General features: G+C 38.6%; 4 protein-coding genes across 4 annotated transcripts; 2 read left to right on the top strand and 2 right to left on the bottom strand.

The window, feature by feature from the left end:
• Nucleotides 1–640: 640 nt before the first annotated feature.
• Nucleotides 641–1,521, bottom strand: LOC133336019 (uncharacterized). The gene is made up of 4 exons (XM_061544312.1): nucleotides 1,438–1,521; nucleotides 1,070–1,380; nucleotides 896–1,009; nucleotides 641–797 (listed from the first exon to the last, which is right to left on the bottom strand). Exons 1-4 carry the CDS (start codon nucleotides 1,519–1,521, stop codon nucleotides 641–643), a joined length of 666 nt encoding a protein of 221 aa, XP_061400296.1.
• Nucleotides 1,522–1,762: 241 nt separating this feature from the next.
• On the top strand, nucleotides 1,763–3,311 carry LOC133336018 (uncharacterized). The gene is made up of 3 exons (XM_061544311.1): nucleotides 1,763–2,520; nucleotides 2,583–2,693; nucleotides 3,173–3,311. The coding sequence occupies exons 1-3, from the start codon at nucleotides 1,763–1,765 to the stop codon at nucleotides 3,309–3,311; spliced, it is 1,008 nt and encodes a 335-aa protein (XP_061400295.1).
• Nucleotides 3,312–13,784: 10,473 nt separating this feature from the next.
• Nucleotides 13,785–16,061, top strand: LOC133336017 (uncharacterized). The gene is made up of 7 exons (XM_061544310.1): nucleotides 13,785–13,934; nucleotides 13,999–14,156; nucleotides 14,210–14,323; nucleotides 15,062–15,287; nucleotides 15,398–15,549; nucleotides 15,712–15,825; nucleotides 15,941–16,061. Exons 1-7 carry the CDS (start codon nucleotides 13,785–13,787, stop codon nucleotides 16,059–16,061), a joined length of 1,035 nt encoding a protein of 344 aa, XP_061400294.1.
• A 559-nt stretch (nucleotides 16,062–16,620) lies between these two features.
• Nucleotides 16,621–22,293, bottom strand: LOC133336016 (uncharacterized). The gene is made up of 6 exons (XM_061544309.1): nucleotides 22,117–22,293; nucleotides 21,846–22,057; nucleotides 17,616–17,913; nucleotides 17,075–17,286; nucleotides 16,881–16,991; nucleotides 16,621–16,816 (listed from the first exon to the last, which is right to left on the bottom strand). Exons 1-6 carry the CDS (start codon nucleotides 22,291–22,293, stop codon nucleotides 16,621–16,623), a joined length of 1,206 nt encoding a protein of 401 aa, XP_061400293.1.
• Nucleotides 22,294–26,719: the final 4,426 nt, after the last annotated feature.

Raw genomic sequence — 26,719 nt, 5'->3', positions numbered from 1 at the left:
TTGTTTAACTCGTGCCATCTGTGAGTTGGCACTCCACCCCTTCGACGAAGGCAGCAGTAATTGGTTAACCAATCTCATAACATTCGTGATGAGGTACAATATGCAAGGATATTTTTTGGACGTTTCGTATCGAACCTTTCCTTATTTATTTTCTTTCACTTTATTCATATTATTTGCACAGTCCGTCACGCCTTCTGCTGTCATCGTCGGAAGATTCTGGTCTGGTTCATATTTACCACATAGCTGAGCGACAAGGTCGTGCTGGCAGCCAGTGTCATCGATTGTATTCGGAATGTGAGGATGATGTGTGGAATATTCTGAGTTCACTACTTTAAGGGAACCCCCCTACACCCTTCTCGATTTAAAATTTTGACGATTTTTTAACCAGATGGCAAATGATCATACTTTATGTTAAAGTCTTGTAACTTCGCATGTATTTGAAGACTTAAAGAAGAAGAAGAAGAAAATAAATTAAAAACACGTTCTTGCTTTTATTAAAAAATCCTTCTTTTTTATGGCGGGCATGATTGTCGATGACTGGGACGTCACAAAATGGTCTTCTTAACAAACATATGTTTGAATAAAACATTATATTTCAAAATTAGTCTCAATGGAATAGTTTATTTGGACTTTTGTGCGCCTACAAATGTATATGGCTCAGCAAACTTAGTAAGTCGGTTTCACATTTTGGGTATAAATAGGCACAGTTTTCACCGAGAAATCCACTTCTCTCGGCGGCCTCATATGTTTCACGGTAAAGGGTTTCGGTCGAATCGAATCCATCATGTTGTGACGGTCTGCAATGGAGGGAATCAATTGAAATTGACAATTACAGTGTCAATTTGAAACAGATCTTGGAACCAGTTGGCACCGGATTCGATACAGGGACACTTACGTTAAAATAAATGTGATAATGTCGGTCAGAATATTCCCTTGATTGTCATCGTCAAATGGGTGTTTAGCCAATTCGCAGACACTTCGCAGCAAGCATGTTTCGTCAAATCCATAGCTAAAACATAAAAACGGTCCTGGAGACATTTGGATTTAATGGTTTTTTTCGCGGACTTACCTGACCAAAAGATCTTCTATACTTCGGTAGAGCTCTCCTGCTGTAAAATCACTTGGATGTCTACTACCGAAAGTCGTGGTATTGTTTATTGCTTCAATGGAGTGCCAATGGTTGCCTATGGACGAAACATTGTCGTTCGCTATGGAACGTTTAGGATTTTTGACGGGGCTATGCTTGCCTGGCCAGATGGGTATATTATAGAATGACGATAGCTGATACGGCAGATCATAAGCCATTTGAAAGCACCAATCGATAATTACTCTACGGTCTGGCAAGTACTCAGTGACGGGGACGGACACAGATGCAACGAGCTACGGGACATCGAATGACATTAGAGAAAGGATTATTTGCCGAATATCCCAACTTACACCTAATGAAGAAGACTGCGGATAAAGCAGTGAGTGGCTGCCGCCAATTGCCAGAATTAAAATGCTCAATTCAGTAATCCACATGTTCACTGTCTTGGTCAAGTATGAACTGCAGACTGAATGCTGCCCCGAGTGTTTCGAAATTAATTGGGCCAGTGTTTGTCAAAATACTATTGTAGACGCCGCCTGTCACACTAGATGCTAATGAGAAAGTTACACATCATTACCAAAATATGATGACTTATTTGGGGGATCGAAAATCGAAACTCCATTTGTCGCTGTAGTGAGCTTTAACTAGGCGACGCGGCAAGTCGAAAGAAAAATAATGAACCTCTTCCATCTATGGCTGCTTTGGTGTTTCTTGATTTCACTAGCGGTGAATGGGGCTAGAGCACAACATAATTCAACGACCATTAGCACGTTAAGGGATCCGGTGGAGAGAGTATTTTCCAGACGCAAAAGATGGATGCTGTTTCCTAAAGGGGCATCTTTGAAATTTACGGCATCACTAAGTAAGCGGCTGCTGGCCATTTACCCAAAGGGTTTGAATTTCGTCTTGGAGGCGGCATTGTATTATCCGATCCCGGGAGCGCGCATAGATTTGATACCCAAGCGTTTTCGAAAGCCCACCACTAAGGCTCCTAAGCCACCCGGAACAACCCCTCTCACCCTAATCGGAATTCCAGGTTCCTTAATTAAATATCGTGCGAAACCAGCCACAAAATTCCCTTTGGTGCAGCGAATAGACTACAATGTCTCCCAACTTCAGTGGCTACCCGCGAACGGGGTAAGGCCGAGTAATGCTCCCAAATGGAGCAAATATAGTTCACCTGAGTATTTGAATAAATATCAGTGGAGTCCCGACAAGCAATTACATTTTGTGGAGAAGTATACTGCAAATCCAAATACGAAATGGAATAAGTGGCAGGATAAATATAATTATTCCAACCGTTGGAACCGGCATGACAGGTATATACGTTCCGATGAGACTGACGAAATCGATGACATTGAGGATAATCCCCATTATAATACTTACCGAGGCCGCAGGGATTTATTTCAGCACTTTGAAGGACTGACTAAGGTGTAAGTAAAATCTATCGCGTACGATGTCGGTGCATATAGCCTCAATGCTAATTTTATTTAAGGTTGGGATTCGACATGAAAACCTGCATTATGAGGGCAATGTGTGATAGCAAACGATTCCTTTTGCCTCCGGGATACTCATTGACACACGATATAATGAGGGTGTTATTCACGTAAGTATTAACAAAAGTCCTCCCTACATCACTTCATCTCAGATGGGTATACTTCTTGTCATGGTCTATGCACATGAGATTCTACATTTTACTAGGCTTTGAGGGTATCGATTAGTTTGAATCCTATTTCGTTTCTAAAGCTGAAGCTATATTGGGAACTCGTAATTTGTCAGAATGAATGTTTTGGAGAAAACTTTGAAGGTTGGACGATGAATTTGTCAACAGTTCGGTCGATGTATAAAAGATAAAAATACGTAAAATAGAAATCGAATAGATCCTGTTGACTATCTCAAAATATGCTTAAACGATCGGAATACTTTAACTGTTCATAATTATGAATACTAAAGTAAATGCCACATTTTACCACAAGAGGTCAAGCTTAGATTTTGGCCCCTTTTTAAAGCTACCTTTAAATCGTATTGAAGGATGTTTTCATTTTAATATTTTAAAGAAATTAATATTTGCACAACTTTTTGCAGGTTTCCGACAATAAGTGGCGTCAAGGACGACTACATGCGAATCATGGCGGCTGATTATGAAACATGCGATGCCCATCTAAACAACAAGTGTCCCATTAGTATACTCGATATGTTTTTGAATTCAAAAAAATCTATTTAAATAAAACAGCATAAGTCAATGCGAGGTCTTTGTTTATTTCATTTCCCTTTTCTTACATTACAAAGTGTGACGACCACAAGGAATCCTTGCAGAGTTGATAACGTGAGGCACAATCACCGATATGAGAGTTGGCTGTGTCATATCGTTGTTCCTTGTATCCACGATCTCCATCAAAGGCCTCTGGTAGAGTAAATATGGCCCGCATCAATTCACCAACAAAAGATCCCGGCTGTTTTTCGTGAGATTTTTGACCTGTTTCACACAGAGCTCGGAGGACACAGTGGTGGCCGTTTGATCCGCGCCTGCAAACGAAGAGAAACATAAAAAAATAGAAAAGGTTACTTGTGTGTGAGGATTGCGGAACCAGTGTTTCCATTGTGTGGTCCTTATTTAATGACAATATTGTATCACTTAAATCCCTGCATAGACGAATGGTCTACAGTTAATGAGGGATTCCCTTCATTGCTACAGCATTGTAATGACTAAGTCGTCTAAACTGAAGGGTTTTCTATTTAGGGTTCTGTGCGTGCCTGTCAAGGCACAGTGGGTTAAGGATTCCCAATTGGTACAATGGAACATTAAATTGAATTAATTCCGAATTATTTACTTCGATTGCAGTTTGTATATAGATACCTATCATGGGATATGGAACCATCGATTGCAGACCGAATCAAGGTTCAATGTTAAATCAAATTACGTTCAAAGTAAAATAATTGGGAAATATTTCCTTTAATCAGGAAATACCCAATTGAATTCGCATTTACTCTGGAAATGGCGATAGAACATTTACAGACATCGAATATTTAACAGAAATCTGTTTTAGCTCGTCCACTGTGTCTGCTTAAATTCGATAGGGGCCACTCTATTTCTTGGCAACGGATTTGCCCTAAATGTAGATTTGTGTGAGTGTACATTTCTGTGAAATGTATCTCCATTGGAGAAAGGACCATTGAACAGATTTGCCAGAGTTTCAATTGTTATATCGACGTGAAAGGGAATGTGTGTGTGCGTATTTTTGCGAAAACCTTCCACAGTGTTTGTTTGTAGCATGCGAAGCACTTCAATTAGTTTATCACAAGTGCCATCAACACTTATGTCATAAACAAAGCTGAACACTCGTTTCCATACAATGTAACTGTATTAGTGAAGCGGCATATGTGTGTGTGTCCAAATCGCACGCTTGTCTCCATAGAAGGAGGTGAAGAACGATATTTGAATCAATTATAATGTCAGCCTTACCCGTTTAAGTAGGTTTCGATTCTTTCGTAGAGATCATGGCGGGTGCTTCGATGGTGTCGGATGTGGATCTGATCGATTTTGGTGAATTGATCACTGCTTCTGATGCCACGCCGATGGTGCCGGTGCGTAATGTTCGTCCCGTCGTTGGTATCCTGGCGTAAACTGCGTTTTCCGAAGATTGGATACACCCGATGTTGGGATCGACCAGTGCCAAGGGTGTATTTTTGATTTCCTAGATTTTTGGAACCTTGATCAAAACGCCTTGAGCCCTGGACAACTGGTCGAGTTCCTCCATAACTGCTCAATCTACAAAAGAATATACTCATAATAAAATTGCGGTTTCTTTGGTAATGTTTAAATTGGCGCACCTGGTTGGTAAATGCCACCATGGATATTTCGTCGGTACAGGAGATATATTGTTGTAAGTTGAGTGATTTGTCGACCACTTGGAGAAGGGATGTGGGGGTTTTAGGCTGTAGTAGTAGTTATTGTCCTTTCTGGCCCATGTCTGCTTTCCATTGTACATGTTTTCCCACCTAGAGTAATCTCTAGCTTTATAGTAACTATCGGGGGTACGATTAATATAATACTGCGAATGCATGGGAGGCCTGAAGACTGGCTGCAGGTTGTCGTAATATTTCGTAGGTGATGAGATTGCACTGTTGGTTTTCGTGTCCACATATTTGATTTTTGAAATTGTATCGTTACGCGAGGTACCCAGGGTTCCATCCTTTAGCCGATCTGTAAGATCATTCAGAATTTCACTGGGTGGCTTGCTCGGCAATTCCCAAGCCAAGGCCACGGTAACACCCAGAATTAGATAGTTGGTGTAGTCCACAATGCCCACAATCAAATCATAAACTATGGTGGAAGGAAGACAAGTCTTGACGTTGTTTCAAATCGTCTTCTATTGCATCGACTTACCCAACTGAAATGAAGATCCTTCGGGAAATTCCAAATATCTGCGCTTTCGGTTTAACTGAATACCATTACTGTTACGTTCTTCTGCAAGTTTATCTTCAATGGCCTGTTCGAGGGATGTGTAGCTTGTATTTTTTGCAGTCCTCGTTATGGGACTTTGTACCAGAAGTAATAATGCCAGCGTCTGTAGGACATACGTAAATTTGTAGAGATTCATTTTGGTTCCCCGAAATTGTCTTGGATTTTCCAATTGAGCAAACTGTTTGTAGTCCGATTTGATACTGCTATTATTCTTAATCGTTACATGGGGAAATCACGCTTTTCAATGGCAGCCCCTATAAAGCCGCACAAGAGAATGCGATGCGAACAACAACGTCAGGTAAGCTTTCTTTTTCGCTTATTAGCAAGACAAAGAGGCATAAGAAGTTGAATGCGCGAAGTAACCGGTTTTCACAGAACAGTCTTATGGAAATGTCAATCACAGTATTTTGGGTTTAACAAAAATAATGGATAGTTTAATGGGCGAAGAAGTCTTTCATAGGCATACGCGTTGGCATAATACAATTGAACGGCACATGCAAAGGCGCACCAGGGACCACATTTAAAATGCACTTGAATGGCTAAATTGACCAGACCGATTACAGGAACATGTTGATCCAAAAATAAGAATATTATTTGTCTAAGTTTTGTAGCACTGTGCTGGACAATCGATATTCGTGATTTTCCCCCATACCAAAAAGCCGGCGTGCTGGACGTGCACGAAGTGTAACAAAAATGCAAGAAGAACTTTAAGTAAGTCTAAAGAGCAAATGCTAAATGATTTCCATCGTTGTGCTAGTTTTTGATTAGTACCAATTAACTGTAATTCTGCTTTGTACACTTCTTACTTCGTGGTCGTGGTCGGGGACTGTTGTTTTTTCTTAAACAGTTTGTTTGTATTTAATTTCAGCACCCATTATTAAGGTCTCGCCGAAGAGATGTTTAACGGTGGTAGCGGTCAATTGTTATGCAAACATTTCGTAGGCATATGACTTATCAGGCTGAAAGTGCGGCCTAGTACAATGCAAAGCTAACAAAACAAATGCATCGCAACTCATCATTCATTTCTAGCAACTATTATCAGAGGAACGTTTTGAAATGGGGTGCTACTGGAGAATGAGATAAATATATGTTTGCACCCACTTCTTCCACTCAATTACACGTTTAACATTATTATAGGTCTATATTATTCCGTCACAGAAAATGCTGCACTGTGCAACAAAGCTCACCTTATTCGAAAAGTATCAGGAAAGTACAGTGGGTCTAAACGTAGAAGAAGAGATGTGTATCGGCGTATTGAGAGTTTCGTCGTGAGGTAACCAAAACAGAGGATTAGAACTGATAGCAATTCTTGCTGTTTATCTATACGTATACTGTCAGTCGTTGGTAATATTACTGAGAAAAAACGTGAAGGGCATTTTTTGAAATATTAATCTTCAATTGGGACTGCTGATTGCTTATTTCTGAGAAGATTCAAACGAAATTAAACGTCATATTCCAGAAGTTAGTTGCCAACATTTTTAATAACAAACAAATAAATATAAAAACATTTTGCAATGGCTATAAAAACGACAACAAAACAAAATCTTCAGCATGGTTCACTAAGGCCATGACATACCGCTCGGTAACATTTGAAATGGTAAAGTAAGTATGGCAAATTTCTATAAATACCAATATTCAACGGAAAACCTGAATTTGGAAAATATGTTTCATCTGTAATTCGAAAATTGCATTTGAATTTCAAGATTCCGTTTTGAACAAATTCAATGGAGTGTGTTGCACCTAACCTGTCTTCCTTTCTAAATATATATTTCCATACATTTTAAAGATCGTTTGTGAATTGTATTATAGACTGTGAGAAGTGAACATAAATTATAAACTTTTTTCAATAAAAATCAAATCTGCGAAATAAATTCAAATTTATGAAGGTCCGATATTTGTTTTCACTCTAAAAACAGTCCTTTTCAAAGCTGATTTTTGTTGTAGCGATTGGTATACACATATGTTTTGTGAAACCTTCGGGAGTGTCTTATTGGTTCAGAATGCTAAGTGGTCTGGCAAGATTTGTGTTGCCCTAGGAACCTATGTTCGAATCGTAGCCGAGCTCAGCTGCAATAATTTCTATTTATTTGATGGCCATTCGAATGAATTTTAAGTTAGTTTTTTCTCTCTTTCTAGTCGAGCCTAACTTCGATCAATAAGCTAGACTCGAAAGTAAAAAAACTGGCATAAATTATAAACTGTAAAATATATGTATTCTCTTGAGGGCGCGAAGCACGAAAATGATGATATAAGCATACATTCAAACACTCCATAGTTGGAGAAACAATATAACCTAACATTTATTCAGTTTGTCTCAAACGAGCCAATCATTGAGTCAATTTACCTAGTTGGATACCAATTGACCAAACCTGCCTATGTGGTCTGTAATGGCGCGTGGACGTGTGATAATGCTGGGTCTGTGCGGATGCGAATAGAGTACTCCTTGAGAGAGCGGATATGCCAAATGGTGTGTAAAAACTCGTACCAAAAATTTACGACATGAATTTCCAACTATATATATCAAAAGTTCTAAATGGTACTAACATTAGTACCTATATTTGTTGGGGAATGAATGGGAGTTGAATTGAAATTTGTATCGATTGGGTTTAGGGGGTGAGTGAAAATGAACATAATGAATTTGAAAATAATTTATACCATGGCAAGTCCAACTAGTCTCAACTATTATTACGTGTTTATAGTAATATTCATGTCACATGTGTGTGAAATGATGAATGTGTGTGCCTGTGTTTGCCACAGACCCTCAACCGTACATTTCTGACTTAACAAAGTATTGCAACGAACATGGAATCAAATATGTTTCAGAATATAATAAGTTTAAGGGCGTCCAGTGTAAAATACTTACCAATATTCTAAAGCTGTAAAGAGCAGCTGAGAATGGATAATTGAAACAGTATATTGTAGAAATAACACTTTTGGGTTTATTAAAACAATTCAATGCTATGCTGGCAGCAAAACTGCAGCCCCGTCTAACATGCCATGTGGCAGTGGCATGTTGTACCTACCACTTCCCTAGAAATGCATTCCATCCCAAATTGGGTGTTGGCAATATTCGTAATGTTGATGGCACGATGGGGCCTGGTGTGCTCGCTGGACAGCATCCATGTAGTGGGGCCCAATGAGTCTGGGTGTGGCCAAAACTGGCTCTTGGGGCAAGGTGAAAATGGCACGCAATAGTTCCATAACAAACGGTCGTGGCGATGGCTGACCAAAGAGCTGTTCGTATTTTCGATACTCTTTGTGGACTTCACAGAGGGTGCGGAGAACGCAGGCGGTGCCATTGTAACCACGTCTGCAAGCAAGTAAGTCAAAGGATGTTAGATTTGTGGCCAAGTTCGAGAGGTTTCAAAGGACTTACGTTTGGTACAGTTTTTCAATTTTCCCATACAGTTTGTTGCGTGTATACAGATGCTCTTTGGTGTGGATTTCGTGTAATTTCTCCGTCAGACCATCGTGGTCAGGGTGAAGTGCTGCAGCTGAGAGGAAGCGACGCCTTCTTCGTTTACCATATATGCGATAGATGCGATGTTGGGGGTGTCTATGTAGAATTTTGCGATTCTTGTTTTCTTCTTGAAATCTGATTTCTGGCATATGCCTTGCGAAAGATATGACGAATAATGTGGCTGTTTCAAGGTTCCGTAATAAATAGTTTAAATGTGTCTAATTACCATCTCCTATGAGTTTCGACCTGTGCACTCTCCCATGCCTGTGGTGGCCATTGTTTTGCTGTTGTGTGTTGTGGTATCCATTTCGGAGTGTGTTTCTCATTGTAGTCGAAGGAAGGAATTGGCTGTGGAATGTCGATTATCGGATGCAAAACTTCTTTTTTGGCCAGCATTGGACCAGCATTCTCCCACCTGGCAATGTATTGATGTCCGTGTATTGAATCGTTGCGTCTGGTCAGACCAAATGTACCATGATTGAGTTTTTCGCGTAAATTCGAAATTATTTCTGAAGCCGGTTTGCTAGGAAGCTCCCAGGCTATTGCGCATGTAATACCCAAAAGGGCATAGTTTTTATAGTCCAGGATCGGTATGACAAGATCGTAGGCTATAATGAGGTTGAAAATGTGATCATGAGTTTATGTATGTGGTTATGTGAGTGGTGGTGTGGGCATCCAGTGCGCCGCTTCGGAGTATTGCGATATATCTCGTGGAAATTGAACATGGTCAGTATTGAAATTAGAATCACATTCTGCACTACTCGGTGGTGGTGAGGTCTGACTGTATGTATATGTAAATGCTAAGAGAAAAAAAAAAAAACTACCAAGTTGCTGGTCGAAGCCTACAAGACTGGGTGCTTTTGGAAATGCAACCATATCTAATGTTAGAATCCCTATTCATGACCTTGGGGTTTCCATTTGACAACACAATGCAACACCCATTTAATGCTTTTCGCCAGCTATGGCAGATAGTTGTGTCCATCTATCAAAGCCTTTTTGCCTATTTGTTGGCCGCAAAAATAAATTGTGGAAATGATTGAATTCTTTTAATTGGAAATGACCTTACTTACACAGTTGGAAAGAACTTCCTTCGGGGAATACCAGATAACGTTTATGTCGGTGTAACAATATCATATTGTCCTCCTTTGTAGACGCTTGAGATTCTGTCAACGGAACACGTTCCGACTGTGTCGATGCCGATACTGCGAGCTTAGGCAATTGTGATGAGTCGGCGTATTTACCTGACCGAAGAGATTGCGTTGAGTTGGTAGACCACCGCTTGGAATTAGTGTTTTCTTGATTGCTTTTATTAATTTCATGACGAACAAAGTGCTGTCCCCAAGGCATTGGCACCGTCCACTGTCTTGTGCCAAACGTTGATGTCCGTGATGGAGTACCAAAGGACAGGCGATGGGAGCGGACGTCTTCATTGCCATACAATGTGCCCTCGGAAATGTTAATGATGTGTACAGGCTCTTCGGCGTTATTATTGTCAATGCCAAGCATGCCACCGTTAAAGGGTTTTTTGGAATTTGGGACAACACTCGAGGATGCAAGTTCAGCACCCACAATTATTATTATCATCATCGTTGAAAATTGAAGCGTTTTTTGTTGGAGCCTTGCCATTCTTGTTCGTTGCAGCATTTGGCGAATGACTAGCGAGTACGATGTTCCTCAGTGTGGGTATCTGGTGTTGATGTTTTTTGCTCTTACGTTTAATTAAAATACTTTAATTGTTCCCAGCAATTGCTCATTTATCAAAAGCACCGGCAGCATGGAGACCTGCGAACACTGGCAGGGCCGGGTGGCATCGACAAACTTATTCCGGCAGTGAAAACAGTTTGAATTTGCTCGGCCGTCTTGCATCTATTGCGGCACACTAATCAAGCGTAAAATTAATACTTGCGCTGTGAGGTGATGCCGGTCTTCCAAAAAAAAAGACATCCAAATTTAATGACTGTAATTCTCATTCAGCCGCGACAGATGATTATTGGACAAATGCGATAGCTAAATGGCTAAGAGTTTTCTGGTGTCACTGCTATTTCACACAAGCGTTCCAAGTGCCTATAAAATACTTTTCTATTGAGCTGACAAAGCCAATGCCTTTTAGTAACCACCGTTCATCGATTTCGGATCTTAGATTGTTTGGACGTCTGTCCGCACATTTAATTACCATTGAGGTAATAAACGGACTTCATGAATACAGTAATGACGAAAAGTACTGTCATTGGATATGGCATGGCGTGTTCACCCACAAGCGCTACACACTTTTGTTTGCGGCTGTAAGGCCCCGAAGCGATATTTACTCTGAACGCTGCAACTAACATCTTTAATAGGGCAATTATTTAGCACTTTATTGTTAGAGTGCCTGTCTGCCATAAACTAATTTTGATTTTTGAATATTACCTAACGTTTAATGGAAATTATTGACAATGATAACCTTAAGCGTCGAATAATTGTGCATTACATTGTGCAGAATTGCGTTAATGAACCGCTCAGAAACACATTTCAAACTATACGTCCTATATCCAAATAATTAATTGTGCGATAGACTTAAGGCATGGGACAAGGTATAAAATGTTCCGACTGCTGTCCATAGGAATGACCTGAAGTTATATTTCGGATTTCGGAATAGATGAAGCATTGGTATGTGTTTGTGTTTCTGGAAATAGCTGTACATTTCACAAGAATAGGTACCGCCAACATGCCTTCAATCTAGTCTTTTAACACGTCTGTGTGAAATGTATGCCATAGAACATAAAAAGGTTCTCAGATGGAAAATGTATTTGCCAACAAAACGCTGGGTTATTCTAGAGCCGCTAAATGAAACCTCACGACATTGCCCTAGTTATTAGACGACCGTGTACAAAGAAATCGTTTACTCTCAATTGTCACTTATTATTTTGGCCATAGAATTGGTACAATCCAAATAATTATTAACGTACGTACAGATACAATAACATGCGATAAAGTGAAGTGCGTCACTTTTCACTGTCACCGTTTCGTTCATTAAAAATAGTAATGTTTTACAAAAACAAAAATACAAATGGTATACTGGTATCTATAGTAGTAACATACATCACGCTGTGCCACACATTATAATGTATTTCTATTGTTGTATTATAAGCTTTTTTGGCCTAAGAGTTAGACCCATCTTTTAGTATCTCGACTAGCTAAGTTGGTGTAGATATGTGTGTCCGTTCGTATGTCCATTAAAAATCTGCAATCGCTTCTGGCCAAAGAAGATATTTTTGTGTTTGGTAAAATCTGTCAGTATTTAGCTGTTGACGTCGACAAAAAAACATGTTTATTCGTTTTCCTGATCGCTCTAAAGGTCAGAAAATTGTACGACAATTTTTTTTGGGATGGTACTATATATTTTGAAAAAAATCCTGGGACAAATTACAACGAGTTAACGAGTTTAAGAAGTGCTATATATAGCACTAAAAGTTACAATTTGACAACACAATGCAACCAAAATATCGTAAAATAAGTTGTAAATGTGCCTACGAACCTCAGAATGCAGCTTTGACAAATGTTACGGCATGCCTAAACGTGGACCAACGTGTGCGGCCACATCGATTGGGCAATGTGATTATTATACAAAATCGCCTTGGTTAGAGTATTTCATGTTAAACTGTTGTTCTTAAATTTGAGTCTATGCTAATGTCAACGATCAGAAGAATCATGTTTGCACCGATTTCAGTATTGACCGCACTGTGATGCCAGAATCAAATTATGTGTCTAAATTTGTTCATAGCTATTCTAATCGCTACAGTCAATATACCTTAATATTTTCCCTGTTGTTGTTAGTTGTATTTTTCATTAAAGTTAGAACTTGGTCAATACACATGCAGGAATACACAAACATACATACATATGTGTGTATGTATATCAAGCAATAGGTTTTTTATTTGTCCCAGTAATTGTCAACGTATTGTCAAGTGTCAACATTGAAGTGAAGTGGACGGGAAGGGATCATGGTCCATTTCAAGAAAACACGGACATGTCAATGTTTACGTTAACGCGTGATTGCCTTCTCTCTCTCTCTCGTGGTCCACCTTTTTCTTTCTTCCTTGAATGTGGTTAATGGAATTTGTCGCCGTCTTAACAAGAATTAACTGATGCGACAATCACGATGATATGTTGCCACAATAGCTCAGTATTGGCCAATGCAAATAAAGAACGTCGACGAATGAAGAAAAATAAACAAAAAATTATGAAGAGTGGTATCCGTCGCGAGAAAAGCTCATCACTCTTAATGCTGCTATACTATGTACCGCATTCGATTTAACGTACTTTCGCTCCGAGTTATTCTGACCAGAACCGTGGAAATACCTCAGCGCGTAAGTCGCCATTCGAACATTGTCAGTGCACTTCAAAGAGGATTAAATGTAACCATCACCACCACAATCGTACAACCCTGGCAGCGGAAATACAAGGACAACATTAAAAGTGCATAATTAATTAGTTAACATTGCAGGTTAACTATAGTATTCGGCGTGTGGAGACGTTGTGGGGCAAGGACGACCATCGACACGCAATAAATACAGCAGCAACACGAGTAGCATCGGCAATATACAAATCGTCATACGATATCCTCCCCAGAGGAAGCGAAATAATTATCGTTGATTAGATGACCATCACCTCATCGTCCGGTGTTCCCTTTCGATAGTTCGGTACTGATTGAGATTGAGCGAGTATTAAAATTATTAATTAAATCTAATTGGAAAGAAGCGGAGACGTGTGGTCCGACAAAGTACGGAATAGGAATGAAGCTGTTTGGTTTGATTACAACAGTTGTCGTGGTGACATCATGCCTGGTGTTACCCACTCAAGGGCATGTGCCTGGACCCAGCAATTCGACACTGTTGAAAAGAAGCCGGCGTTATTTGGACTTCACGAAGGGCGCTCGTATGTCGGTTAGTAGGTGGCAGTATGCCTTCGTAGCACAACAATAAATGTTCATATACCAATCATTTTCAGTGGCGTTGCACTGTAAAGAACAATATACTGAAGGTGAATACTCTGTGGGGTTATGGTTTTGGTTTCCGCGCCAACTTCCCCTTTCCTGATAAAGCAGACAGACGACGGCCATTTTTCAAGAGGGATGTCTTTCAAGGTTTATCAGATGTCTTAGAGGGGTAAGCTCGTGACCGTTATCTCGTAATTATAAACTAATCTTTGATATTTTCAGACATGGCTTTGACGGTCAAGCATGTCTTCTGAAGTCATTTTGCACAGCTCACATGAGCGACGACTCGAATTTAGGAAAGGGAATGCTGTTCAAATTGCTGAAGTTACTCTTCACGTAAGTAACCCACATGACGCAGACACTCCAAATTCGAGTAGTTCTTATTGTCCATTTTGTTTGTGGTTTATTCTGCGGTAATAATGAAAGTTATCAAACTTCGAGATTTTACTTTTCTAATAACTACTTCGTTAGAGAGTGCTAATTGAAGTAGCACGAAGTTCAATATTTAGAATTCATACACCAACATATTCTGATTCCAGAGGCATGTAAGATCTCCCATATTATTGCCAGTCATTTATATTTGGGGAAGATTTAGTTCAGTTTATTGTCGAATTTCCGAATCAATATTAGTCGCTCTTCGACGAAAACTTTTTGACCAATCAGTGAGTTGACCAAGCGACAAATGACACAATTAACACCCTCTGGTATGGACTATTACATACGACGAGAACATCGGACTAATGGTTTCATAATTACAATCAAGAGAACAACATAAATACGTCTTTCGCGGATGCAGCTTCATATTTATTGACACAAGCTGGTTGCAAACAGAAACTAACCGACGTACAGTGAACGACGCATCCAAGTTTGAACCGAATCTAGGACGTCATATTGATCATAACAAACAAAGAACCAAAGTAAGCAAAAAGTAACGTAGCTGAAAGAGAACTACAAAAGTTAAATGCCGATACCGATTAGTAGAATGTTCTACATCAAAGTGTCGCACAGTTTTGTTGCTTTTGGTGGTCTAGTTGTCGTCCTGCTTTTTACGCATTCTACCACGAATTTAGCAAGCGCTTCCTTGTTGGTTACGGAGCAGGCATCAAGTTCAAGTGATACGGATAAGGAAATTGCATTTATTTCCGTTAACGGAAGTCATCTAGATGTCAGCAAAACAAAACTGAGCAGCTCCAAAGCCTCAGCTACGGGGGATGTGACAGTCATCAGCAGACCAGGAGAAGAGCGTCCACGGAAACGAAGCAAGAGATATTTAGATTTCATCGAAGGGAGTCGCATGATTGTGGGTATAACAAAGCGAATGGACGGCAAACGCTAAACTATGCCTCACTTTGCGGAACCCGACGAGGCGAATAGTAATATTCGGATGCTTTCTTTTGATCTATTCCACAGTTTCGAGTCAATGTCAAGAACAACATCATTCCCAAGCCGACAATATGGGCCCATGGTTATGGTTTTCGTTGTAATTATCCCATTGAAAATAACAGGGAAGCTAGGCCATTTAGGCGCGATACATACGATGTGTTGCGGGAGCTAATGGATAGGTATGTGTATTAGCATATACTAGGAGGACCAGTCAGAGAGTCATTAAGAGGAACGTACAGTTAAGGAAAATGCATTTTCTTACGCGGTTCCAACGTATTCGCACATGTCTCTTTAGGTCCTCCACACAAAAGAAAATCTAGAGTTTAACGTTTGACTTTCAGGAGTGGCTTTGATGGTCAAGCTTGCATTTTGAAAGCCTACTGTGCCGCTCATCTGGACAATGGGACAATGTGGAATAAGGGCATGTTATTCAAGCTAATGAAATATATCTTTACGTAAGGCACTCTTCTAGCTTCCTCTGATTATTATTGGTGAACTTCTTACATCGACTGGAGTTGTCTTCTATATAATCACCATTATTTTCTTTTTTCCTTCCTTCCTTTCTTTCAGACTAACCGACGAGGATAGACGTCACTTTCCCCATCTACAACATGACAACTGTAAACAGATTCTGCACAGCCATTGTCCTCTGAGTTTCAATAGTATTTCGCCCTACACTGACGATCTGTAGAATAATTGGAAAACATTTTAAATAAATAAAGTTGTAATACTCAATTATGGTGCGTTGGTTATTTTTCAATCTCCCAAGCAATAGTAAAATGAGCTGACATTAAAATTCTCAAATAATCCCCTTAGTATGTTGGTCTGTGTACTTCTCCTGTTATAATTACTCAGCAAGTTGTTTGTTTTTTCTCTATGAATTCGCTTACTGGGCGACCTTATATAAGCCTTGCTACACAGACAGACTTATTGAAATAGATACATATTAGGAGTTATCCCCATATATCACTTTCAAAAAATCGAAAAAGTGTCAAAAATGCAAATTTTCACTTTGGCAGTCCACAATTTTTATAAAATTTAATATTGTTGAATACCCCGTTTATTAGGTTACGCTTCATACATAAACTAAGCAATATTTTCCATCAAGAACAAACTATGGGTAATCGGTATTTTTGGGAACAAATAACAATAACAGTAGCCTTTAGTAGTAATATTAATAAAAACAACTGCATGCTCTTTCGAATAGCTTTTAATGTTTAATCGGTCATACATGATAATACAATTTCAATTCAGTGTTGCTCATAGTACCCTGGTGGTGGTCGGGAATATTTGCCAAATGCCAACTCCAGCAGGGAGAATCGGCAGTCGTATTGGGCAGAACAGTCATCGGAATCCGTAGAACGTCGTCGACGGTACGCTCTGTCGTATACGTTTATATCTGGGCTCTGGTCAGTTTCTCGTCTGTAGACACGTTGGCGTGGCAGGCTGGCATAGAATGAAAAGATACAAAGCCATGACATTTCCTAGATCGCAACGAACAACAACTTACCTAAATATGGTTCGTAACATTTCTCCAATCATGCCCATTTTCGTATTCTGAAAGTACAGGCGACTCTCGCACAGGGCCCTTAAAACACAATCACGGCCGTTGTAACCCATGCTGTAATAGAAGAAATGAACATTTTCAATGTGGTTGGCAGGAAGGCTGAAGCTATCTGAATTAGGTTGAATAAACGGTCTCACTTTTCTACGAATTTCTCAATTTCGCTGTACAGAGTTCTGCGAGATCTACGATGCCACATAGCCACGGGTATTGGCCGTTTGGCGAAACCGTGTAGGTGATTGAGAATCCAAGATGAGTTGGGCAAATCGTAGGCTACTCCCCAATTGAGACCGAAACTCATGTAATTATACCTAGGATTACCGATAATACCAACGGTGAAACAGACGGCCACCTGCAGAACAAATACACAAACGATCAGACCTGAGTTCTACTCACGTGCATCACAGTAGTAAACGAGAGTAACGCACACACACACACACACTGTTGGTTTGTCACATTCAGTGCAAACACCCGAAATGTCCGAACACCCGAAAGTTTTAAACAGTCATTGGTTTTACGTATTCTGGAAATGTCAGTAGCCACCATAGACACGGCAATGTTTGTCTATTGAATGCTACAAGCAATTCTACACACACATACACTCACTCGTACAAACTGCACGCAGCGTATGGTGACATACACACTTTCACACACACATACACAAACATCGTCAGTACATACAGAAAATGATGATCCCTCTGGAAATGATAGATAGCGTTTCGAACGAGAAAGTAAACGCTTCTGTAATGATGTTCCAGCTGATGATGGTGATGATGATGAGGACGATATCCGTGGAGGTAATGACAATATTGATGACACATTCGACGTCATCATTGGAGTGTCGTTGCCCTGCTTGTTGATTCCCGCCGAAAACATTGTTGTCGGTAAGAAATCATTTCGCTGATCTTTGGATTTCACCAAAAAAGACGGATATATGTTCAAATTTTCGTTCCAGCTATTGTCTTCCACCAAAAGATGCCTGTCAACTGAGTCACACGTGATCGTATTCAAATTAAACCAAATGGAGTACTTCAAGAAGTCACTGTAGGCCATTAATGCCAACAACGTCTTAATCCGGTGCGCCTGGGTCGTAGCTGTTGTCGTGGCCATCATCAGCTTCAAATTGAGAATGTAATCGCATTTTCTAACAGCTCTTAGCCAGTAAGCGAGCCACACTTCTTCGGTTGATTGGGTATAACGAAAGTAAGTGTTTTTTCTTAGACGAAATTATACAGTGACCAGTCACTGAATGAAATCGAATCTTTGCCACTGTTACAGCTCGAACAGATGGCTACAATTATGTAGATTACCTTGACCATTCCATCTTTCCAATTCCTGGACGTTTAAATGTCGTTTCTAAGCAGAGCTTCATAAGATATATATTCCGCACGATACGTAATTTGCATTGATTTCGATTCGGTTGAAAATTATTCGAACACAGAGATTTCAATTTGCTGTTCCAAAACAATAACTAGGTGCTGTAAACACACTTGTTAGAAAATGTTGTAGATTTGTTCATTAGGGTTATGACTTTTTTGCAGCCCCGTTTCAAAGTATCAAGTTTTACATAAGACATAATATAACATCTTAATGATTAGGTGATTATTTAAAAAACCCTCAAGCCCAAAAGCATTTGAAAAGTGTGCATGTATGAGAATTTGAGCAAAAATATAATTAACCACAAGCTTTAGAGTCACACAAAAAGACATACCCTTGTATCCCACGAAATGACTTTAATTGTGAAAATCATAAAAGGCATCAGCATCCCATACAAAGGAAATCAATCGAATCATAGGATACCTACTCTGAATTGATAAAAACTACTGTGAAAAAATAAAAACGTCAAATGTTCATCGATTTCTAGAACCAATGTCTCGTTTTGTTCATAAGGTATGATTAAAAACACAACTTTCTAAAAAAAAATTAAAGCGGATTTGGCGTAATCTTTTTTAAATAGTATAAAATTGAGTTCGTTTATTAATAGGCAAACGACCATTAATTCCTATTATTTTAAGTGGTTTTTGAAAAAAGTCAAAAAGTCATAACCCTTATGTTCAACGCAGTGCAATATACATGCTGTTGGTTGGAGCAATCAAGAAGACGATGAGGTGAGTAGAATTGTACTCCGTACTGTACTGACTAGACTACATCCGAAAGGGCCACTGTGAATGATGTAAATGTACGAGTATCTGTGATGTGTATGTCTTAGTACGCATATGCCTGGTCAGGTGAGAAGACAGAATGATTGAAGTTTGCAGAATCCTATTATCTCAACACTAAAATGCTGTTACTTCGTATATAAAGGAACGTTGCACACAGACACACACCTGGTTAGTGGACGTGCAACAATTGCTGAATGCATTCGTGACTTCCAAATAAGCACTGCACAAACAACAAACTGGCATTATGTCTGACTATTTTGAATAGAAAAAAAAACGCTAACTCTACTGATATAGCCAAGAGGTGTTATTGATTTGATTATTTAAACCGCATTTCACAACACTGAATTAAGGAGTTAATTAATTGAATATATCGCTCGTATCTAATACAATGTCTTTATGGGGTTTGTTGAACTTCCGCATTACCCAAATATACAAGGACCTTACATCAATGTACATCAATTGAAAACGCCGAAAAGGGATGAAAAGATTTTTTTTTTAATTTTGAAAAAAAATTAACTTTTAAAAGAAAATCAAATTTTCTATGAAATTCTATTTAAAAAAAAATCTGACAATGTTGAATATGTTCAACGTTACATTTTTAAGGGCCCCACACACTGTCATACTTATTTTATTTTGTTTAGAGATTGTGTTGTGTGAAAGTGCGCGAAGTTTTGGTAAATAGTTCATGGAGTGAAATAGTGAAATGACAGTTCTTTCGTCATAGATAAACTCAATTTTTAAAGAAGCGTATTACTGTGCCATGCATTGAAATGCAAGTATTTCGCTTTTGAGGCGAATAAATTTGTCCGCAAACGCATGGAAATGTTTACGTAATTATGCATCACGTTTCTCTATATTGTAGTTCGTGTGTCTGAATTTCGGAACAGGACACTATTCAAAATTAACGATTCAGTCAAAGTGCGAACAAATGAACGTTTGACAATTTGCCACAAGCCCGTTTATTGTTCCACGCCGATGGTGGCTACATTTTGTAGCAGGGAATTAGAAAGTGAGAAAAGTCAAGAGAAAAGAAGAGAAATGGATTGAGTTCAAAAGTTAATAAAAAGCTTATTAAGAGACCGTTCCCTCCGTTGCCTCCGTTCCTTTGTGGCCACTCGTGTTTCTGCGTATCGGGGAAAGAAGGTAGGGCTATGCGTCAAATTCACCATGTTTGGCTAAACAGAGCTAACACACCCACCAAAGTGTCTCAGTTAAATTGTGATATTTCCAGCAGCACTAAGCAATGCTATGTAACGACGTTTTATGCCATATTAGCCTACGGCTGTTCTTTCTATTCTTGATGCTATTGGTATTTTTTTTTTTTTTTTGATTTCGCAAACTCATTTCAAACACTAAGTCATTGAAAAAGTACCAAGAAGAGAACTGAAGATGAGAACTATATTCATTCCTGGCCTAAAAAACGGCTCTAGGCGGTCATGCACAACAAAAAATCGAAATGGAAACAATGTCATAGTTAGAATATGAAATTAAAATTGAAATAAAGCAGAGGCAACGTCGAAAGCAACTGTCAAATAGCGATGTGGACGGAATAGCTAGAATTTAATAAAGTAAATAAAACAAACATTTATGGCGGTCGATTTCCAAATGTTTGTAAATAAATTGTTTGTCTATTAGAAGGCAGTTTTGGGGCTCCCAGAAAATGAACCCTCATGATGGTGTGCTACTTAGGCAACCAACAAGGGCGAAACCCCTCAGTTGTTATTTCTGTTACTTTTAAATCACTTTACTGGCATGAAGTTCACCATTTGCTGTGTCAGATTACTAGAGAATATACGACTTTGGCACAGAAACGGAGACAAAAAAATCAAATTGGGTTCACTACCATAAATGGGTTATTTAATTACTTAGGGTGGGCTATCCTCGTTTATAACGACACCAATTTGAGTGATAAGCGATAAATACAATATTCAGAGGTCCCACAAAATGTTTTGCGCATTATTTGATATCGTTTATAGTGACCATTCTTCGGCACAATTGCATACGTTGACCGTTTCCCCTTTTATCATCAAATTCTAATTGGAAAACCGCACTGATAGAGCTTCCCCTATCCACAAAGTGGACGTCGGTCTATCGATTTCAATTTGTAGTTTCTAATAAAATCAAGTATATTAAGCCGCAACTATTAGTTCGCCGTTGCCATATTTGTTCGGTGCTCAAAAAACTAATTGATGATGGCCAACAGATATTGCGATGAGGTGAAAAGTGTGTGTGTGTGTGCGTGTGTGAAAATGCCCAACTGCAAATGTGGACTTCTCACAACTGCAATTCCATTGGAATCGATTTATTCGTCAATGTGGCAACGTTGGCCGGAAAAACCACTTCAAAGCTAAACGTTTGGCAAAGGCCAATTGTTATGAACACCTTCCTCGGTTTTGGTCACTGTACTCACCGCATATGTATTCAATGTGGTAGTAAACATTTCGTTTAGGCCAATAGTATATCGTGGGAACACACATGCACAAATACATTCATACATATGCATGTAAATATGTTTTCCAAAACAATTATGTGAATGTAATTTAAAAATGAGTACCATCAATTCGAAATGTAATAAAAGGTTTGAAACTAGTTCAGAATTCGCCAAAATTTTAATCGATAGAGGCCCTGTTCCTGTGTACATATACTTCGAACATTAAACACAAATGTGGAGACAAATGGACAGATCTCATATCGAAGTGTACGATTAAATCGATGCGTATGCTGGGATTGCTACAAGAGTTGGACTTACCCATTAATTATCGTTTCCAATTTGCCATACAGATCACGCCGATGACGTCGTTTTATTTGTACACCGCTGTCATCCTTGGATCCGAACCCTTTGGCATGCTCCAAAACCCACGTTGTATTTGGCAAGTCATAAGCTATGCCCCAATTCAATCCCATACTGATGTACTCGGTTACTGGATTACCAATGACACCAGTTGTCAGACAAACAGCGTTCTGTAGATGAGCATTCCATTAGATGGAACGTGGATGTGAGAAGGAATGGAAGAACTTACCGAAAAAGAAGAACCCACAGGAAAGGAAAGAAAACGTTTAGCTCTGGAATGGATTTCATCAGGCACATGGGTTTGACTAGGGGTGGCTACGTTGCTGCTTTCGACAAAGGAGCTGTTGTTGTCATTTCCAAAATCGATATCCTTTGCACTGTTTGTCATCGTGGTGTCCTCGTCCATCTTCTTCGGAGTACTGCATACCAACTCTACTGTCCCCAGCAACAAAAGTAGGAAAGGTGCACGCAATTCCATCATTTTGTCCAAGTTCATGGCCTGGTTTCCTTTCGGCAGAGTTTAGGCGCAGAGAAATTATGTACTTCTGCCTTGATTCCAATATAAAATCGACGATACAACCACACACCCTGACTGATGCACGCACACGTTTAATGGTCGGCAAATACTTCGAATCTAGTGGATCTTTCTTTGGTCGTGTTCGCTTGGCACGCACTTGCGAGTGTGTCTCAGTCCGGACCTTGTGAACAAATGAAGTCAGTCAGACTAAGTCGAAAGGGAAAGGGTGTGAATTTTGGCGCTTCGATTTGTGGTAGTTTGTATGCGTGATGTTTAGCTCGCAATGGAGGACAAGTTCTTCTTGTTCTTTCGAATATACTCGTCAATTCGAATTGTGTTAATTTGCTCCAGATCCAGTAAAGCCACAAACAATATTACAACAATATCATCTTGAGGTGATTTCGATTCAAATATCCATCATGACATCAATTCGTAATGTGCTAAACACTTTTGATGCTCCCACCAAACCCTTTCGCACAGCATGTCCACTCTCTTCACACAGCTATTAAAACAAAATCGTTGATAGGTATTTCTTGGCCCCTTGCTTGGGGACTGATGTTAACTTTGTGGCGGTGGTCGGAGGGAAGTGGGCCACAAAGAGTACTAATTGCTGTGCATTTAATTTTTTCGGCACCTGTGCCGAATATAACGGTTTGTTTTTCATTTGAGCTAACCTGCTGAAAGGAACGAGTCACAGATTATCCCTTGAATCATATTTTGATATTAATTGTCTAAGTCAAAAGAAAATATATGGGCACCTGAAGCTTGTCGCAGTAATGTTGGCTACGTTGTGCTACCTGACCGATGCAAACACGAACAACCATAATAGCGTTTGGAATAATTGATTTTGTATTTTTTGATAAAACAGATTCTATGATGACAATCCATTAAATATGAACATGCATGGAGATGTACTTTAGAATTCATGTTGACACTTATGCCACCAACATACAATCTCAGACATGGATACATAATTGACAGCGTCCGACATTACTCAAGCGAAAACAACAAGTAAATACATACCAACTAATTCTAGGAATGCAGCAGCTGGTTAAACAAATATTTGAGTTTGAATGCGACAAAGAATGTGAAAGATACAACTTCTTGCCTTTATGGAACGATGTGTGGCACTTGAATTTCAGTAGTTGACCAGAACGCTGAATGGTAACATAGATATGAAGATATCCACTGCTAGTCAAATTGTTGTCGCTATACTTGTCTATGGTTCCATTAGAGGCGACAATATGCTTAAAAATGCAACATGCAAAAGATCCGAAGTTATTGTCAGAAGACAAAAACGTTTCTTGGTGTTCGAAAAGGGGTCCACCTTTACTGTAAGTAAGGAAAATCTATTCTGTCCAGTAACATCGAGGTCATATTTCGAATTGTCGACGTAGTTACAGGGCAATGCAGCTAAATCCATAATATCAGGAACACCAAAGGGACTGAATGAAATATTCGAGTACACTCTGATATATGACTTGCCGACTGGAGTAGATTTTTTCAAGCATAAATCAGCTGGTCGAAAGGCAACAACCAGCACAACCACAACTACGACCAAACCAATTATATCCGAATATTGGAATTCAATAATGCCTGTCGGCATAGATGGATCCACAATTTTCCCGCGTACAGATATGAAATGTCCGAAGCAGCAGTGGCTACAGTTTAAGGGTCGCGTGCCACAAATGTGCTTGAGGAGAACTAAACGTGTGGTTGCAGCGCATCCAACAACAACATCGCAGAGGATGTTTTATGATGTTATTGAGCAATGGTCGAAGATGTGAGTTACACCTTTTGTATTTCAAATGTCCACTGAATTTTTAAGAATGTCTATTTTATAGCCATGGATTTTTGCCACGTCATTGTTTTATGCGCACCCTCTGTGAATCAAAACATTTTCTTCTACCCAAAGGCTACTCGTTGTTGCACGACATCATACGTATTTTCGTGAGGTAGGCAATCAATTAATTTGACTCAATTAGAATACATTCAGATTATTGGAAAATTTAATTCAGTTCCACTACTCCCTGGGTGCGTCATCACGACACATTCGGTCGAGTTCTACGATATCACCAGTCCATAGACAATTGTGCTGCGCTTTATGGACCCCATTGTCGATTGAGTTGGCTGCGAGTTGTTACATCATTGGTATACGATTCAGATATTGCGGACTTTATGTAGTAATTTTTTTTTTGTGGGAAGTCTTGTAGATGGAGGTGGACAAATGTTTTATTATATTATATTGTATATATAATTTCAATATACATTAAAATTAAATATGTCCATAAGACATTCTGCAAAGACAGATCAATCAATATATTTAATTTAGATTTAGTTACTTTACCAATTCCCAAATATATAAAGCCGAGGTTCACCCATACAGAATTCGGGAATTGGTAAAGGTTTTCATCCAAATTGAATTGTTTTGGACTAATTAATCTGTCTTTGTACACAAATATAAGCTCTGTACTGGCCCCTTTACGTTTGAGGATCTGTATTTGGAGTAAAATGCATGTATTTTTTAAGAACTTGCAAATCGCTTTCCAAAATGAGTTAAAAAATATGAAAATTAATTTTGTCACAAAAATGTAATTTAAAAGTTGATTTGGCGTGAACTTTTTTGTAAAGAGTTTATTCATTCTTACTATGGGGCATAAAAAATATTCAAAAAGTCATACCCTAGAAGGGGAGAGGGGGGTAACTTTGAACGTGGGGCACCTTTGAACAGCGCTCCTAAAATTTCGGTTTAACATTTTTCCGACCCGCAAGCAAATTTTTTATATGTCAATCTTCTTCTTTATCTGCGTAATCCATTTTGGCTAGCTTTTTCAGTTGTCGACAAAATTTAAATGAGTGACTATGTTTTTGCACTGCAATTGTAATTTTTTAATTTTTTGGTTGTAAGGGCGCAGGAAGAATCCAGTGATAGTTTTCTTTCGTAAAACAATTTTTTTTTGCATTCCAACAATCATTTCAAACATAACTAATGTATTTTCTTTCATATATATTTCCTACAAAAAAAGTTATTATAAATTTCCGTAAAATACCACAGGTGGGCACCTTTGAACATACCCAGTAAACTCCAGTAAAAACGGAGTTTTTAACTTTTGGCTTCGATTTCTCAAAAATTTCAAATGGGCAATAGATTACGAAATTAGCTGTATTTTTCGCCATATAAATTTTTGTTTTTATGTCATTTTATGTTTTAATAAATTTTGATCAGAATTTTTTAATTTTCGAATATTTTTGTATATATATTTTTTTTTAAATTAATACCTTTCTGATATGTATGAATACAATACATATATATTTGAACATAAACACTGTAAAAACCCATGCCGTTCAAAAATACCAATTTTTGTTAAAGTTTATATTCGATGGGATGTTCACAAATTCCATGGTTCATTAAATAGATCCTGTCAAATGTAATCTCTTAACCCTTTCAGTGTTTTTTTCGAATATATTCGACATTTAAAATTACTCTCTTTCTTTGCGATTTTTCGGTTATCCTATGTACCGTTACAATTGATGTTTTTGTTTATGCTGAAAGACAGACAAAACTGTCCGAGGGTCAAAATGAGAATTGTTTTTTTTTTTTCTAAACTCTGTGCCTTTATATGATCTTAAATACAAAATTTTAGATTTTTATTCTGACAAAATTTATTTTTTAACACTGAAAGGGTTAAAGAAAATATGAGGGAGGATATTTAAAAGTGATTTTAAGTAAACCCTAAAACATATCTTTGAGTAACTTGTCCAATGTCCAAAAACAACAATGTGGTGTAGGGAATAAAAAGGCACAATTATGAATTATTATGGATATGCTTAGAAAATCAACCCAGACAGAGATTTTTTCATTAAAATCTTAAATTTAATTTTTAAACATAAATATTTTATTAATAAATAATTATTTTTTGCTGTTCTTCTAAAAGGACGGTGGCGTTTTCACATCTCTTTGTCGCTATGTGAAATAATTTGGAAGACAGAAAGTGCACTTTATTTCAATTTACACTTTCTACTTTCGGTACACCCTGCATCATTTTGGTTATGGTTTTGTTTTGTCATGTTTTGCCATTACCAAGGCGAACAAAAATTGTTTTTGAAATACTAAAGAATTTCAATTAATTTTGAAAACCAATTAAAGTGATAATTTGTAAGGTAAATAATAAGAGGCCATTAAGGGCCAGATGGAGAGAGAGCGAGGAGGCAGAGGGATGATAGCTGGCATTTAACTTGAAGAACTTTTAGAATTTACATTAACTACTCGTCAAGTATACACTCAAGTGGAAAGTTGGAGATAGCATCGAGCGAA

Source organism: Musca vetustissima, unplaced genomic scaffold, assembly GCF_032173495.1.
Source record: "Musca vetustissima isolate MV318-11 ecotype Yass unplaced genomic scaffold, APGP_CSIRO_Mvet_v1 utg237711, whole genome shotgun sequence".
Lineage (NCBI taxonomy): Eukaryota > Metazoa > Arthropoda > Insecta > Diptera > Muscidae > Musca > Musca vetustissima.
This window is presented reverse-complemented; position numbering and strand designations above follow the sequence as displayed.